This window comes from Pantherophis guttatus, chromosome 14, assembly GCF_059756535.1.
Source record: "Pantherophis guttatus breed Tessera chromosome 14, ASM5975653v1, whole genome shotgun sequence".
Taxonomy (NCBI): domain Eukaryota; kingdom Metazoa; phylum Chordata; class Lepidosauria; order Squamata; family Colubridae; genus Pantherophis; species Pantherophis guttatus.
Window position 1 is genome coordinate 19,222,281 of NC_142076.1, and position 17,867 is coordinate 19,240,147.

Genomic DNA, 17,867 nt, shown 5'->3' on the forward strand with positions numbered 1-17,867 from the left:
GGTTGTGAAGTGAATCCGGCTTCCACGTGGACTTTGCTCATCAGAAGATCGCAAAAGGAGATCACGGGACACTGCGACCATCAAAAATACGAATCAGTGGCCGAGCGTCCCAAATCCCTTAAACATAGGGATGCCCTAAGCGTGAAAATTAGTTGTCACTTTTTTTCCCAATGTTATTTTAACACTGGACGGCCACTAAACAATAGCAATAGCACTTAGACGTATATACCGCTTCACAGTTCTTTATAGCTCTCTCTAAGCAGTTTGCAAAGTCAGCCTATTGTCCCCAACAATCATTTTACCCACCTTGGAAAGATGGAAGGCTGAGTCGACCTTGAGCCTGGTGAGATTTGAACTGCCAAATTGCAGGCAGCCGGCAGGCAGCAGAAGTAGCTGCAATACTGCATTCTAACCACTGCACCACCAAGGAAGGAAGGAAGGAAGGAAGGAAGGAGGAAGGAAGGAAGGAAGGAAGGAAGGAAGGAAGGAAGGAAGGAAGGAAGGAAGGAAGGAAGGAAGGAAGGAAGGAAGGAAGGACTAGCAATAGCAATAAGACTTATATACGACTTCATAGTGCATTACAGCCCTCTAAGCGGTTTACAGAGTCAGCCTCTTGCCCCCAACAATCTCGGTCCTCGTTTTACCCACCTTGGAAAGATGGAAGGCTGAGTCAACCTTGAGCCTGGTGAGATTCGAACTGCCAAATTGCAGGCAGCCGGCAGTCAGCAGAAGGAGCCTGCAGTACTGCACTCTGACCTCTGCGCCACCAGGACTCTTAAAACAAACCATTGTAAGTTGAGGACTGCCTGTACTTTCTGGTGGTTTTTATTTTTTTATTTTTTTATTTTAAAAAAATTATATATTGCAACTCATCTGGAGTTTTATTTTGCAGCAGCAGCAGCAGCAGCAGCAGCAGCAAATAATAATAATAATAATAATAATAATAATAATAATAATAATAATAATAATAATAATAATAATAATAATAATAATAATTGCAGAGAGAAGAATGCAAAGGGGAATTTTGCTTCAGTTTAAGTATGGATACAACCCTTATCAGCAAAAGCAAAGGGTGACATCATCAGACTGGAATAGTTGCCGGGTGGAATCGTTGTGGTATGTCAGAAGGATGACACACAACATGCCATTGAGTGTTTTATTGCCGCTTGCTGGAGAGGAAGGTCTAAATTTCGGCTTTTTCTCCTCCTTTAAAAGTTTCAATTCCCTTTCCAAATAACCCCAAACATGAGATCAAGATCAGAAAAATCTTGATCCCCGTCTAATCCACCCCTAGGAAAGACTCAAATTCCCACCAGCTGGAGAAAAGTGGAGCAAAGAAAAATTCAAAAGGAAGAGCCTGTAGTACAGTGAACTAAAGCACTGTTATTAACATCAGCTGCTTGCAATTACTGCAAGTTCGAATCTCGCCAGGCTCAAGGTTGACTCAGCCTTCCATCCTTTCTAAGGTAGGTGAAATGAGGACCCAGATTGTGGGGGCAATAAGCTGACTTTGTATAAATATACAAAAGGATGAAGGCTATTGCTTAACGCATTGTAAGCCGCCCTGAGTCTCCGGAGAAGGGCGGCATATAAATTAAAGCAAAAAACAAAAAGTCTCTAGGAAGAGTCCAGATATGAAAAACATCAGGGGAAGGATACTGCAAAATCCCCATTCCCTCCCCACTCCAGGGGAAGGATACTGTAAAATCCCCATTCCCTCCCCACTCCAGGCAAAAGATACTGTAAAATCTCCATTCCCTCCCCACTCCAAGGGAAAGATACTGCAAAATCCCCATTTCCTCCCGATCAGCTGGGAATTGGGAGGCAGAGAATAGATGGGGGCGAGGCCACTCAGAATTTTTACTCCCAGTTCTCCGAACTACTCAAAATTTCCGCTACCGGTTCTCCAGAACTGGTCAGAACCTGCTGAAACCCATCTCTGTCTGGAGAGCCTTGGAAGTACAGTGGTCTAAGGCACCCTGTTATTAAGCTGGTTATTAAGACCAGCTGCCTGCAATTACTGCAGGGTTCGAATCTCGCCAAGGCTCAAGGTTGACTCAGCCTTCCATCCTTTCTAAGGTAGGTAAATTGAGGACCCAGATTGTGGGGGCAATAAGCTGACTTTGTATAAATATACAAAAGGATGAAGGCTATTGCTTAGCGCATTGTAAGCCGCCCTGAGTCTCCGGAGAAGGGCGGCATATAAATCAAATTTTTTAAAAAAAGGACGGAGAATCTCCAATAGACCTTGAAGAAGTAGTTGGGAAGAAGCTTCTCTTGGATGAGAAGCGAAACGTCTTCAGAGAAAAGAAAACCAGAAAGTCCAGTTGCCTCTTGAAAAAAGAAGAAAGAAAGAAAGAAAGAAACAAAGAAAGAAAGAAAGAAAGAAAGAGCCCCTTCGGGATTAAAACAGGGAAGGAAGCCAGAAAGGAGAAGCGCACTTACCGACATGCAACGACTTTCGGGGTTCACCGACATCCAGCCCGCCCCCTCCCCAACATCACTACCCCCCCTCTCCCCCAAAATCACCAGCCCCAGGGGCTTTGCTCCCAATCCCCGCTTGTACAGCTGCGACAACTCGCAGCGCACGTCTGAACGGGACTGTCTGTCCCTCTCTCTCCACTGGGTTGGGGATCCAGCCCCGGAAAGGGGTGGGGGGGAAGGAAGGATGCGGGCACGGGTCTCTAAAGAGGGTGGTGGGGGGGGGTGGAATCAACGCGCAACCCGCCAACGCGTTGCTGATGGAGCGCGTCTTGGCGCGCGGCGGCCACCAGGCGGCGCTGCTCCGCTCCGGCTTATTACCGGGACGTGGCGCAAGCAGCCGCCTCCGGTTCAGCTGAGCTCTTAATTCGGTTCGGCTTCGCTGGGCTCGGCCGGGCGATGATGATGCTCTCCGGGCGGCGGCGGAGACCCCGGCGGAGGAGGTGAGGGGCAAGTTGCCGCACTTTGCCGATGGGGGGGGGGGAGAGAGAGAGGAGGGGGCGCGCCCCCTCCCCTTGTAAAGTCTGGGCTGGGGTCGGTTGCTTTCCTTGGAATCGGATTTGGGGAGGGGGGAGGAGAGAAGGATGGTGGTGGGTGCGGGGTGGGGGGGATGCAATGATAGGCTGGTCCTTCTCAACCCCCCCCCCAACTCCCCTCTTCTGCAGCTGGCACTCAGAACGGATGGAGAAGCTCCACTTTGCCCTCAAAGTACCCCCTCCCCAATTGGGGCAGATGGGAATCGGAGCTCAAGGTCTTCAGCCATGGGGAGGGTCGGGAGGGGGGTGGCAGGGAGAGATGGAGGTGTCTCTTTCCCCCCCCCCAACCCATCCTCAAAGGGAAGGCACAAAGGGAAGCGAGTGGCTTGGTTGCGTTGGGTGGGTGGGTGGGTGGGTGGGGGCGCGGGGGAGGTCAAGCCAAGTGCCAAGTCCTCAAGGAAAAGACGAGGGCGTGGGGTGGGGTGGGGGGTGTTTGGGGAAATGCCCGAGGTCTGTGTCCAAGAAGTCCTCCTAAAGCCGATTTAGAGGGATTAGCACCTAGGCTGGCCTTGACAGAAGGCCAATAGAAGAGAATCTCTCTCTCTTAGCTCGGGGTTGAAACGAGGGGTGGTTTTCTTGCAGACGTCTCATGGCCCAGCTAGGCAACCTTATCAGTGCTGGAAAGGAGTGGAGGAGAAGGGAAGGGAAGGAGGAGAACAAGGAGAAGGAATGTGGGGTCCTTGATGCTCTCTGAGCTGGGTTGTTTTCTGGCAGATGTTTCATGACCCAACTAGGGAGCATCATCAGTGCTAGGAGGGAGTGGGAGGAGGAGGAGGAGGAGGAGGAGAGGAAAAGAAAAGGAAAAGAAAAAGAAAAAGGAAAAAGGAGGAGGAGGAAGAGGAGGAAGAAGAGGAAGAAGAGGAGAGAAGTAAAAGGACTATGGGTCCTTGGTGCTCTCTGAGCTTGGTGGTTTTCTTGCAGACGTTTCATGACCCAACTAGGGAATATCATCAGTGCTAGAAGGGAGTGGGAGGAGGAGGAGGAGGAGTGTTTTCTTGCAAACATTTCATGACCCAACTAGGGAACATCATCAGTGCTAGAAGGGAGTGGGAGGAGGAGGAGGAGGAGGAGAGCAAAAGAAAAGGAAAAGGAAAAAGGAGGAGGAGGAGGAGAGGAAGAGAAGGGGAGGAAGAAGACCGGAGGAAAAGGACTATGGGGTCCTTGGTGCTCTCTGAGCTTGGTGGTCTTCTTGCAGACGTTTCATGACCCAACTAGGGAACATCATCAGTGCTAGAAGGGAGTGGGAGGAGGAGGAGGAGGAGGAGGAGGAGGAGGAGGAGGAGGAGGAGGAGGAGGAGGAGGAGGAGGAGGAGGAGGAGGAGGAGGAGGAGTGTTTTCTTGCAAACATTTCATGACCCAACCAGGTAACATCATCAGATCTAGAGGGGAATGGGCTTTGCTCTCTTATTTATATGTGACAGTTTCTGTAAGAAAGGAGTTTGTGATGCAATCGCAGCCATGATCAGCAGACACAAAAGAGAGAAGTTTGGGGGGTTTTTTTTGCTGGAGTAAGCAAAGCCAGTGAGATTCCCCCTTTGTATGTTGGGTTCTTTCCCTAAATGATCTACACAGGAAGAAGCACAAGACACCAGTTTTTGGCCTTCATGAAAACCGCAGCTAGGAACGAACGAATCTAGCTAACGTTTTCCAGATTGAGCGGCCAAAGCGCGCGTGCCCGAACCCCCAAAATGCCCCCCACATGCATGTGCACCCCTCACACACTCCACGCATGTGTGTGCCAATGCATGCCCCCATCCCCTGCGCATGCCCCCCGCATGTGCCCCTTCCCCCCGCATGCGTCCGTGGCCCCTGCACGCATGTGGGCCCCCCACATGCATTCCGCCCCCCGCGCCTGCATGGCAGAGACTCGACCATCTGGACAGCGGGAGGCACGTGCGCGTGCTCAACAGACCTGAACTGGGACGACGGATCGCGTGCCCACAGAGAGGGCGCTGCGTGCCACCTCTGGCACGCGCACCACAGGTTCGCCATCACGACCCTATTACCATTTCAGACAAATGGTTGTCCAATCTCTTCTTTAAAACTTCCAACGTTGGAGCATTCACAACTTCTGGTGGCAAGTCGTTCCGCTGATTCATTGTCCTCGCCGTCAGGAAATTTCTCCTTAAAATTCCAGGTTGCTTCTCTTCCTTGTTTAGTTTCCATCCGTCGCTTCTTGTCCTGCCCTCAGGTGCTTTGGAGAAGAGGTCGACCCAGTGATGAAATCCAATTTTTTTTTTTACTACCGGTTCTGTGGGCGTGGCTTGGTGGGCGTGGTGTGTGGCTTGGTGGGCGTGGTTTGGTGGGCATGGCAGGGGAAGGATACTGCAAAATCCCCGTTCCCTCCCCACTCTCGGGCCAGCCAGAGATGGTATTTGCCGGCTCTCCAAACTACTCGGAATTTCCGCTACCAGTTCTACAGAACCTGCTGGATTTCACCTCTGGGTTGACCCCGCTCTTCTTTGGGCCAGCTCCTCAAATATTGGAAGACTGCTATCATGTCACCCCTAGTCCTTCTTTTCATCAGACTAGACATACTCAATTCCTGCCTCCGTTTTTCGCCTCCAGTCCCCTAATCCTCTTTGTTGCTCTCTGTTCTCTTACGATTATCGCTTCCTCCGCTCCCTGGAATTGTCTAATCACGATGTCTGTAATAAAATCTTCATTAAGCAACCTTCCGAGACGGTGTGGCTTTTGGGAAGAGCTGGAACACAAGCAGAAGGCATTCCTTTTTTTGTTGTGGTGGGGTGTTTTTTTTTGAGAAGCAATGAACACCAGCACCTCAATTGCCCGTTCCTGGCTCGGGGAATTCGTTTTGAATTCCTACACCGCCCAGCAGGAATTTTTAAGCAGCCAAAATTCCAGCCGCAGCCTTCGATAATTTTTGTGTTGTTGTGGGTTTTTTTTTTTTCCCCTTTTCATTTCTTGGCTGTGTTTTAAGCAGGGTGGATTTGATTTAAATCGAGTCGATTTAAATCACGATTTAAATCATGATTTAAATCACTAGTAAAAAGATTTAAATCGACTCGATTTAAATCATAATTTTTAAAGAGCAACTGTCATCTCTGCTACCCCTTCGACCCGCTGTTGACTCACCGATAGTCCCAGTGTTGCAGAATATGCAGCCTCCTGCTACATAACTAAGCTCCATTTCATGCGGAATAAACTAAAGTATTTATGTATCTTAAATAGAAAACTATCTTACGATAGATTTTTACCCCAACAGTTTTTTATTAAAATAAATTCAATAAAAATAAAAAAAAAATCTGATTTAAATAAAAAAAATCCAATTTAAATTTAAAAAAAATCCGATTTAAATAAAAAAAATCCGATATTTTTTGATTTTTTTTAAAAAAAACTCATTGATTTTTATCCACCCTGGTTTTAAGCGATTCGAATGATGAGATTTTAATTTTGGCTCACTTGGTGGGGTGCGTGTGTGTAGGAAGAGAAACTATTGAAATCTAGTTGGTTGGCACGAGCATGATAAATCTAATTTTTTTAAAAAAAAAAATATTGTCCTGCTCTGAAGCCTCTTAGAACAGGCTTCGTCAGCAGAAACAAAGGAGGTTTCTTTAATATTATTTTTATTACTATCCAGAAGCTTTTGCCAGAAACGTTGCTGTGACTTTGCTCAGGAGTTTGACTCCCCCAGCGTGATCAGGGGTGAAATTTATTTATTTATTTATTTATTTATTTATTAGATTTTTATACCGCCCCCTCTCCCGAAGGACTCGGGGCGGTGCACAGCCAAAGTTAAAAACATACAATATAAACAATTAAAATACGTTTAAAACAGAATTAAATCTAAGATGGCTCCCCAATTTAAAATGCCTGTTCGCTCCACTTGATACCTGGTAGCGGCGGCGGCACGTGATTCGGCAAACTGCTAGCGGCGGCAGCATGAAGCTCCGCCCACCTGCCCGGATGTCATTTAAACCAGGTTTTAACCAGGAAGTAACCTGGTTTTGATCCTCTGCGCATCCGCAGAAGGCTTTACACCGGTGGTGGGTTGCCCCCGGTTCGGATCGGTTCGCAAGAACCGGTAGTAAAACCGGTGGGAGGCTCCGTCCACTAACCTGGATGTCATCATAGGCGATCTGCGGATGTGCAGAAGAGTGCGCGCGGGCACGATGCGAACCGGTAGTAAAAGTAAGTAGAACCCACCCCTGCTTTGCACATGTGCAGAGCGTCCAGGCCAGAGGTGGGTTCTAAAATCTTTTTACTACTGGTTCTGTGGGCATGGCTTAGTTTATTTATTTATTTATTATATTTCTATACCGCCTTTCTCCCGTAGGACTCAAGGCGGTGTACAGTCAAGAAAACTATAGATACACAAACATCATAAAATTGCTAATTAAAATTATTATTATAACATAGTTTGGCCCAATTATATAGAACCTAAAATTAGTTAACATTTTAAAAACATTCACATGTTCATATGTTTAGCCCCGCCTGTTGGAACATCAGGGTCTTGAGGGCACGGCGGAAAGCACGGAGATCAGGGATATTTCGTATCTCAGGGGGCAGTTCATTCCAAAGGGTTGGAGCCCTCACAGAGAAGGCCCTCCCCCTGGGAGTCGCCAGTCGGCATTTTGTGGGCGTGGCTTGATGGTCATGTGACAATTACAAAACCGGGGGGGGCCAGAACCGGTTCAGTGACATCATATCGTCACCGCTACCGTCTCGAGAGAACTGGGCCGAACCGGGAGGAACCCACCACTGGTCCAGGCCCATTTCTGGCCTTCCTGAACTTCCAGTAGGCCCGTTTTTCACCCTCCCCGAGTCTTCGCATGTGCCCTGCACTTATCTGCATCCAAAACGGGCTGCGTGGGGACTCCTGGGAGGGGTGGGGAGGGGCCAGCCAGGAGTGGGATTTGGGGGGTTCTCCGAACTGCACAGAATCTTAGCTAGAGGTTCTCCCGAACCCTTGCGAACCCCCAGCAGCCCCACCCCTGGGGGTCAGACTAGGAAAAACCTTTGAATGGGAGAAATTTTGTTTTTCTCCCAAAGATGCTTCAGCGACAACAAACAGCTGATGTCAACTCAGTTGCTGAATGCTTAGTTTGGCTCCGAGAAGAAGGGCAGGATATATAATTTGGCAAAAAAGCAAAAGTTTTGCTTTGCAATTCGTATTTTTTTCCCCCTCCCCTCCCCGTTTCTACTTCCTTTGCTGTTTTGGAAAAGAAATAATGTTTTCCACATTGCAGCTCCCAAATAACAGCGCCTCCCTCTCCCTCACTGTTTCATTTTGTGTGTATGTGAGTGTGGGTCTGCTTTTTTCGTTGCACGAAGAGAGTGGAAGTTTAATGGACTTCCCCTGACTTTGCTAAAATAAGGGGAAGGGGTCAGGAGTTGGTTAGGAAGGAAGGCTGCCAAATGAAGTCCCCCTCGACCCATTGATTTATTGGCACGGCCCTCTGCAAATGACAGCTCCGAGGAGGGTTAACTTGGTGCATATGCTCTCAGTATACATAAAAGATACATTCGTCAAGAATCGTAAGGTACAACACTTAATGATAGTCGTAGGGTACAAATAAGCAATCCGGAAACAATATCAATATAAGTCGTAAGGATACAAGCAACAAAATTACAGTTATAAATGGAAAATAAAGACTTGGTTTCTGGGGAAACACTCCTGCCCCCCCCCCAATTGTAGTCGCATTTTTAATTAAAAGAAAAAAAGAAATTAAATTTATTTGCTGCCCTTCCGCTGGGCATAGCTGCCATTGTGGGCCAGTTGTGTCGAGAAATAAAAATGCAGTCGCATGACTTTGTGTGTATGTGTGTGTGTGGGGGGGGGAAGACGAGGCAGATGTTATAACTTTGCAACTGGATTCTAAATATTTTTTTTTGAGGGGGTGGAGAATTATTGTGACTTCAAACGATCCCTAAGCGACCGCCGTAAGCAGAGGACTTAGCTACGTGTATATATATATATATTATTCTGCAGAAACCTGTTTTCTAGGGTAGGACTACCAAGCGACTGATGTTTGCATGTGGGAATCAATTGTGAGAGGGAACGAAGTCACCAAGTTTCTTCCTCTGCGCCCGGGTTTAATGCATCCGTTGTGCTGGAAACGTTTTTTAAAAAAAAAACAAAAAAAACCCTGAATTCAAATCCGTCTCGGCCACCAGGCAGGGCGGCTCCCTTTTCCTAAAAATAGAAGTGGAGATTTTGGTGTGTAATCGTCCATCCCCCACAATCCGTGGTCTCGCACAAGGCAGGGGCTTGATAAAAGTGATGGCAGATCCCCTACAGATTTCATTCACACAACACCCCTCCAACGGTGGGGAGAAGAAGACATCCGGTCTGCCCTCCAAGCGGCCTTGGCAAGGTCTTCCGCATTCTTTGCGGAGGACAAAAAGGCAATATATATATATTTAGAAAGAATTCAGAGCCAGCCTGCGGCTCTGTTAGTCCCCCCTGCCAGGCTGAAGGATATATACCCGTTTTGTGCGTGCCACCAGCTCGGAGCGGTTAAAACATTTTGCATCCAGATGTTCCAAATTCCAAATCCAAGATTGAAGTGGCTGGTGACATTGGTATATAAGAGATGCAAATAAATAAAATAAAAGAAGACTCAGATTACTGTTTGATTTGGCAAAAATGGTACGATGGGTTAGAGAAAAAGAAGATGAAATAAGGGAGTACCACTCAAGGACACAAAAATGAGGAACCAAAATTAATATCATTACATAAATATCGTTATATCATGAAGGATATAGATAGATAGATAGATAGATAGATAGATAGATAGATAGATAGATAGATAGATAGATAGATAGATAGATATGATAGATTAGATAGGTAGATAGATACGATAGATAGATAGATAGGCAGTTAGAAAGATAGATAGATAGATAGACAGACAGAGAGATGATAGATAGATAGATAGATAGATAGATAGATAGATAGATAGATAGATAGATAGATAGATAGATGGATATACAAATTACCGATGTAGCTCTATTCACAAAGCTTAAGTTGCATGACTTAATTTTAGTGTACAGTTTGCTTATGTATAGTTTGTTTTTATGTGTGTATGTTTGTATGTATATGTATGTTTGTTTATCGTTAATAAAAATTTTAAAAAAAGAGAGATGCAAATAAATAACGTTATTCGGATTTGTTTGGGGGAATTTTTGTACACATGGCAGAATAACAGAGTTAGAAGGGATCTTGGAGGTCTTCGAGTCCAACCCCAAAGCAGGAGATCGTATACTATTCTGGACAAATGGGTGTCCAGTCTATTCTTAAAAATAGTGATGGAGCATCCAGAACTTCTGGAGGCAACTTGTTCCACTGATTGATTGTTTTCACCGTCAGGAAATTTCTCCTTAGTTCTAGGTTGCTTCTTTCCTTGGTTAATTTCCATCCATTCCTTCTTCTCCTGCCCTCAGGTGCTTTGGAGAATAGCTTGACTCCCTCTTCTTTGGGGCAGCCCCTGAGATATTGGAACACTGCTATCATGTCTCCCCTAGTCCTTCTCTTCATCAAACTAGACATACCCAGTTCGTGCAACCGTTCTTCGTATGCTTTAACCTCAAGTCCTGTAGCAGGACTGATCTTCTCTTGACCCCAAATCTGGCTTTTGTTTACAGAGGGATGGAAAAAGGTAGAGGTCGAGCAATAACTGGATCTGTGATAAGATCTCCAGATGCTTGGCTGCCGTGTTCAACAGCTTGCGAGGACAAAATAATGGTTCGACTTGCTGTCACATCGGGTGAAAGCAACACGGGATGGGCCAGAACAATTGAGAGCATTGTGTAATACTTAGAAAACACCCAATTTAGAGAAGAGGTTGTGGTTCAGGGTGGGCAGGAGATAAATTGGGATCTGGGTGGTTGTTGGTGGAGAAGTGTTTATCCCAAAGTTGCCACGTTTGAACGTCCTTGCCTTAGGTGACTTCACCATGCTTCCTCCGGTCTTTCTTGGACCGTTCTCAAAACAAACGTTAGCAAACTCCCTCTGGGACTCTAGTCCAGGAGTCTGCAACCTTAAACACTCAAAGAGCCATTTGGACCCGTTTTCCACAGAAAAGAAAACACCGGGAGTCACAAAACTCTTCCCCGTGCCTGACTATTTCCACAAAACTAGCATATGTAGTTGAATTAAACGTTCCGTTTTCTTCTGAAACTTTTCTTTTCTTGGATTTATCTATGGTTGGCCTACCAGGTGTTGAAAAGCTCAATAAATCACATGCCGGTGGGTGTTGCACATTGGCAGTTGTGACATATTTTGAGTGACGGAGCCGCAGCAGAGGTGTGAAAGAGCCACATGCGGCTCCAGAGCCGCAGATTGCCGATCCTTGCTCTAGTCAAACGTAGGATCTTGAAGCCACCTGTGCTCCAAGGTTGTTGTTCTTTTTGCAGAGGTTCTGTGAACATCTTGTTGTTTGTCAGTCATGTGTCTCTTGTTTTTGGCCTCCTGACCACACATTCACGGCTCTGCTTTCTTTCAGCCACGACCCATGACGCCCCCCTACGCGATGTTCTACAGGTCACCTTCAACCATGTCGCCGCCCTCCAAAAACCGATTCAAGCGACAAAGTCGGATATTCTCCCAGGTCTTGTACCGGACGCTGAGCTACAAGGACCGCAGCTCGGTGGCCGGTTATTCGGGAGCAAACAAGGAGGATCCGTCCGAACTCTCCACCCAGGTCTCAGCTCCTGGAGTTCTCAAGATCTTTGGATGTCACATCTGTGTGGGCACTCACTACAAGAGCGTCTTGGCCACGGCCAGCTCGAGTGCCCAAGAGCTGTTGAAAGAAGCTCTTGAGAGGTATGGACTCAGCAGGGTAGATGTGGGCCATTATGTTCTCTGCGACGTCGTCGGGACATTTGCTGGCTTGGAGGAGCAGTGGAAGATGGAAGGGTTGAGAATCCTGAGGGACCACGAGAAACCTCTTTTGATCCAGGACCTTTGGAAGCCGCGGGAAGGTTTCTCTCGGAGGTTTGAGCTTCGGAAGAGGTCTGAAGTGGAGGAGATGACGGCCAAGGACAAAGACACCATCACAGCAGGTGAGGAACAGAAGGTCTTCTGGGAAGAGCTCTATGCGGCACTTCAGTTGCAAGATCATAAGCCATTTTCTTGCGGTTGGTGGGGTTTGAGCTTAGCATGCAAACTCCCAATGGGGGGAGGGGGTGGGGAAGGATAGATCAACACGGGGCTTAGACCTAGTGAAGTGGGTCATTCAAGGATCTACACTGGGGCAAACCTGGAGGAGATGAATTGTTCAGCCAAATATGTAAGCTTAGTTAAACCCATCACGAAGCTTTGGAAGGTGTATCTAGAGAGGGGAGGATCTGGGACTAATCCCATGGATTAGGACTTGGACTAGGTGGGTGGGAGGGGAGAAAATTTGGGTTGAAATCTTGGCCTGGCCAAAAGTCCATCATAATTGACTTACCCGCCACAATTGTGGCCAGTATTTCCATTGCTAAGTAAGTCAATTGCAAGAATGGCGAGAACGGAGGGGTCCTTGGTGCTCTCTGAGCTTGGTTGTTTCATTGCAGATGTTTCATGACCCAACTAGGTAACATCATTAGTGCTGTTGTTACCTAGGTTTGGGTCATGAAACATCTGCAAGGAAACCACCAAATTCAGAGAGCACCAAGGACCCCTCATTTCAATCCTGAGTTTTAAATATTCTCCTTTAATGGGGAGAACTCTTCGGGCATGCAAGAGACAGGAAGGTTTAGGGGGTAGCAGAACCCCCTTGCTAGTGGTTCTTTAGGTTGTCTGAATGTCAACTCGCAAAGCATCCCTGGCCTGTTCTCGAGTTGCCATAGGAAAGGGGGGATGGGAAACTGATGAAACGGCAGGGCAGCCAATGCACATTCCAGAGTTATCTCTCTCAAGGCTGTATCCCAAGGTTACTTACAGTGGCCAGAGGGGAGTGATCTCTACAACCCGCAAAATTGCCCCGGAGGTGAATGTGACACACCCGGGGGGGAAGGGGGGGAAACAGGGGCATGATTGGGGCCATAAATTCCGTGGGGTCAGAGCTGGCTTCACTTGGGAAGGTGCCGACACGAAGCTCCTAATAAATAACGGGATTTCTTTTGAAGTTTGGCTCCGAGGCTCATGACTTAATTAGGGCATCCGTCGGAACCCTTGACACTGAAGTTGTTTCAGTCTGAAAGTCCAGTTTGGTTGCGTCTGCTCGCCAAGCGGAGTTCGAAGAACCAAGCCGCTCAACAACCACAAGCCCAGGCCCAGCGTCAATCGTCCATCATCAGCCGCAGGAGCGTGAGAGGGAAATCCAGACCCAGAAGCCGGACAGGGAGCGGGATCGAAAGATTATTTTGGCCACATCCAGGAAAAAAGTCCTCTGTTTGTTTTTCCAGCAAAGCTCGGGGAGTTTCAGGAGGGTTTAGGAGTCTTTTTTGGAAGGCGAGGACTCCACTGTTTTTCTTTCTTTTTTGGTTATTTTGCTTTTGTTTGGCTCTGGCTGCACAGAATCAATACGGAAGGTTCCTTTCCGACAGATAAGGAAATCAGAAGTTGGCCTCTCTTTTTTTTTCAGCAGAGGAAGCCGCAGCCGGATTGCTGAAGTTGGTTTTTTTTCTTTTTCGGATTTTCAGAGGAGACGTTTTCTTCCTTTTTTTTTTTTGTTTTTTAGGCAAGTTTTATTGATTTTTTTTTTCCTTTCGCCCACCACACACAGACTTATTTTATGAACAGAGTATTGACCATATCATATCTTATACAACTTATCCAGAGGTGGGTTTCAGCAGGTTTTGACCAGTTCTGGAGAACCCGTAGCAGAAATTTTGAGTAGAGAACCGGGAGTAAAAATTCTGACTGGCCCCACCCCCATCTATTCTCTGTCTCCCAAGTCCCAGCTGATCGGGAGGGAATGGAGATTTTACAGTATCCTTCCCCTGGAGAGGGGAGGGAATGGGGATTTTACAGTATAGTTCCCCTGGAGTGGGGAGGGAATGGAGATTTTACAGTATCCTTCCCCTAGAGAGGGGAGGGAATGGGGATTTTCAGTTGCTCTTCCTGGGGCGTACAGAAACTTACTACCACAATTGAGCCCAATTTTTTTGTCGCTGAGTGAGATATTTGTTAAGTGATTTTACAACCTTTCTTATGAATAGAGTAGAGTAGAGTAGAGTAGAGTAGAATAGAATAGAATAGAATAGAATAGAATAGGAATAGAGTAGAGTAGAGTAGAGTAGAGTAGAGTAGAGTAGAGTAGAGTAGAATAGAATAGAATAGAATAGAATAGAATAGAATAGAATAGAGTAGAGTAGAGTAGAGTAGAGTAGAATAGAATAGGAATAGAATAGAATAGAATAGAATAGAGTAGAGTAGAGTAGAGTAGAGTAGAGTAGAGTAGAATAGAATAGGAATAGAATAGAATAGAATAGAATAGAATAGAATAGAATAGGAATAGAATAGAATAGAATAGAATAGAATAGAATAGAATAGAATAGAATAGAATAGAATAGAATAGAATAGAATAGAATAGAATAGAATAGAATAGAATAACAGCATTGGAGCAGTGGTGAAATCCAATTTTTTTTTTACTACTGGTTCTGTGGGCGTGGCTTAGTGGGCATAGCTTGGTGGGCGTGGCAGGGGAAGGATACTGCAAAATCCCCATTCCCACCCCACTCTGGGGCCAGCCAGAGGTGGTATTTGCCGGTTCTCCTAACTACTCAAACTTTCCGCTACCGGTTCTCCAGAACCTGTCAGAACCTGCTGGATTTCACCCCTGCCTTGGAGCTCTTTTTAAGCAGGATACCCTACCCCACTTCAGACAAATGGTAGAAGTAGATAATGAAGAAGATAATCTTCATTATCTTAACCTTGAGGGTCAAAGGTCCCCGTTTTCCTCTCTACATTTCAGTTTTGCTTCTTGGGAGGGTACTTCGGCCCCTTGCACGGTGGCCAAGTCCTCCTTTCTACCAGTCGTTTGTGGTCCAGCTTGACCTGAAACCATTGCTTGTTGTCGCGGTAGATTATTCTGCCCTATTTGTCCTTCTTTTGCCTAATCTGGAGATGTATAAACAAACCCAGTAAGCATCTCCACTCCTTCTCTGCGCCAATCATTTCTTTTTAAGTTTCCCAGCAAAGGCAGAAAGTTTAAAGCAAACAACCAAAAAAAAAAAAAAATGGATTTAAGAACTGCAAGATCGTTCCTCACCAAATAAGGTAGATTGCTTGGTGGACTCTAAGCTGTTTCCTTTATAAATGGGCTTGGAGAGTTTTCTGATCCTGATTTCTTGTTTCATCCCTGGAGAAGCTGGATCTTTCCTTTCTTTCTCTACCTTTGGCCAAGTGGGGAGAAAGAGAGAGTCCCATCTCTAAATTTGGCTTCTCTCCAGGGAATGCAGAGATTTTTATTTATTTATTTATTTTAAATCACCCACTCTGGGATTGTGAGAAAAACTTGAGAAATCTAGTTTGGGGAAGATAACGTCAAGTGTCGTAGAAAACGGTGTTCCACCTCAAGGAGAAGGCGATATCTCGCTTCTACGGGAAAACTGTGGATAGAAGACGGGAGAAGGATTCAACCAGGAGCAGCCATTCTCTTGGGCAGAGAATGGAGGACAGAGGCAAAGCCATTCAATGAATTTGTGGGTCCAAAATGAATTTGTGGGTTCACCCACACGCAAGGTACGTGCTCCATCGCTGAAGGTTCTCAGGAAAAGATTGCACAACCATTTGTCTGGAAAAGGTAGAAGGACTCCTGCCCTGGGTAGAAGGTTGGACCTCCAAGCTTCCTTCCAACTCTATGCTTCTATCATTCTATCATCAGAGTTCAGGTAGAACTCTATGATTCTATCATTCTATCATCAGAGTTCAGGTAGAACTCTATGATTCTATCATTCTATCATCGGAGTTCAGGTAGAACTCAGATTCTATCATTCTATCATCAGAGTTCAGGTAGAACTCTATGATTCTATCATTCTATCATCAGAGTTCAGGTAGAACTCTATGCTTCTATCATTCTATCATCAGAGTTCAGGTAGAACTCTATGCTTCTATCATTCTATCATCAGAGTTCAGGTAGAACTCTATGCTTCTATCATTCTATCATCAGAGTTCAGGTAGAACTCTATGCTTCTATCATTCTATCATCAGAGTTCAGGTAGAACTCTATGCTTCTATCATTCTATCATCAGAGTTCAGGTAGAACTCTATGCTTCTATCATTCTATCATCAGAGTTCAGGTAGAACTCTATGATTCTATCATTCTATCATCAGAGTTCAGGTAGAACTCTATGCTTCTATCATTCTATCATCAGAGTTCAGGTAGAACTCTATGCTTCTATCATTCTATCATCAGAGTTCAGGTAGAACTCTATGCTTCTATCATTCTATCATCAGAGTTCAGGTAGAACTCTATGCTTCTATCATTCTATCATCAGAGTTCAGGTAGAACTCTATGCTTCTATCATTCTATCATCAGAGTTCAGGTAGAACTCTATGCTTCTATCATTCTATCATCAGAGTTCAGGTAGAACTCTATGATTCTATCATTCTATCATCAGAGTTCAGGTAGAACTCTATGCTTCTATCATTCTATCATCAGAGTTCAGGTAGAACTCTATGCTTCTATCATTCTATCATCAGAGTTCAGGTAGAACTCTATGCTTCTATCATTCTATCATCAGAGTTCAGGTAGAACTCTATGATTCTATCATTCTATCATCAGAGTTCAGGTAGAACTCTATGCTTCTATCATTCTATCATCAGAGTTCAGGTAGAACTCTATGCTTCTATCATTCTATCATCAGAGTTCAGGTAGAACTCTATGATTCTATCATTTTTGAGGTTGGCGTAGTTGTATCTCCCACACCCCCAAACTCTTTTGGGGCTTCCTTCTTCAAGAGTCCACCTGGCCTGCGTGAACATTGCTTCTGTTTAGCCATGACATTCCTTCTGTGGTCTTCCTTTATCAGTTCCTTCGATGGTTGAAGAGCAAAGATGTCAGAGATAGGAGGGTTTATGGGGTGAAAGAGAGGCAGCAATGCTTCTCTTGGTTTTCCATGAGGCATAGAGGACTCCTTCGATGAGAAGAGGGGCTGCCCCCAAAGAAGAGGGGAGGTCAGCCTGTTCTCCAAAGCACCTGAAGGCAGGACAGGAAACAATGGATGGAAACTAATCGAGGAGAGAAGCAACCTGGAATGAAGGAGAAACTTCTTGACACTGAGGACAATTATCGAGTGGAACAGAAGTTGACTTCAGAAGTTGTGGCTGCTCCATCACTGGAGGCTTTTAAGAAGAGCTTGGACAGCCATTGATCTGCAATGCTATAGGCTCTCCTGCTTAAGCAGGGGGTTGGACTAGAAGACCTCTAAGGTCCTTTCCAGTCTCTAGTCTATTCTAAATCTGTGCTTGCATTTACGAGCTTTGTCGTGCCCCCAGGGTAGAGAGAGACGAACACTCTCTCTCTCTCTCTCGCTCTCTCTTTTTCTCGGTCTCTTGGAGAGACGGTGAGGAGAAGTTAATTGTTCCTTACCTCTGCAGCTAATGCGCAGAGTCTCCACCGCTGCAGTTGGCAAATCCTGTCAAGCCGCCAAGTTGTGCTGGCAAATGAGCTTGGCTTCAAAGACCGAGCACCTGGGAAGCCCTTGGTTCAACTTTGCGGTAAGACGGTAAGACGTCGAAGCTCTTCAACCTTCCTTGGTCCAGGCAGGGGAACAACAGATCCGTCCTCTGCATTCCCACCTCCAGTTTATTTCCAGGGATTTGGGGAGGGGAGGGGGAGGTGGGGAAGGGAGGGAAGGGGAGAATAAGGGAGGAAAGAAGACTCTTCCCTTTTCTTAATTCTCCCCCACCCCTCAGCGTGGAAGGCAGCTGGGAAAGGTTGCTGCACAAGACAGTGA

The 17,867-nt window shown here is 46.1% G+C and overlaps 1 protein-coding gene across 3 annotated transcripts in view; it reads left to right on the top strand.

The window, feature by feature from the left end:
- Nucleotides 1-2,787: 2,787 nt before the first annotated feature.
- RADIL (Rap associating with DIL domain) overlaps nucleotides 2,788-17,867 on the top strand; it is a 38,489-nt gene continuing 23,409 nt past the window's right edge. Inside the window, exons 1-2 of one of the 3 annotated variants that reach the window (XM_087878648.1) lie at nucleotides 2,788-2,924; nucleotides 11,483-12,041. In XM_087878648.1, coding sequence (XP_087734774.1) covers nucleotides 11,492-12,041 — 550 coding nt within the window. In that variant the 5' untranslated portion in view covers nucleotides 2,788-2,924; nucleotides 11,483-11,491. Of the gene's footprint in view, nucleotides 2,925-11,482; nucleotides 12,042-17,568; nucleotides 17,637-17,867 lie in introns of those variants that run through there. The other 2 variants (XM_087878649.1, XM_087878650.1) reach the window with 2 other exon arrangements.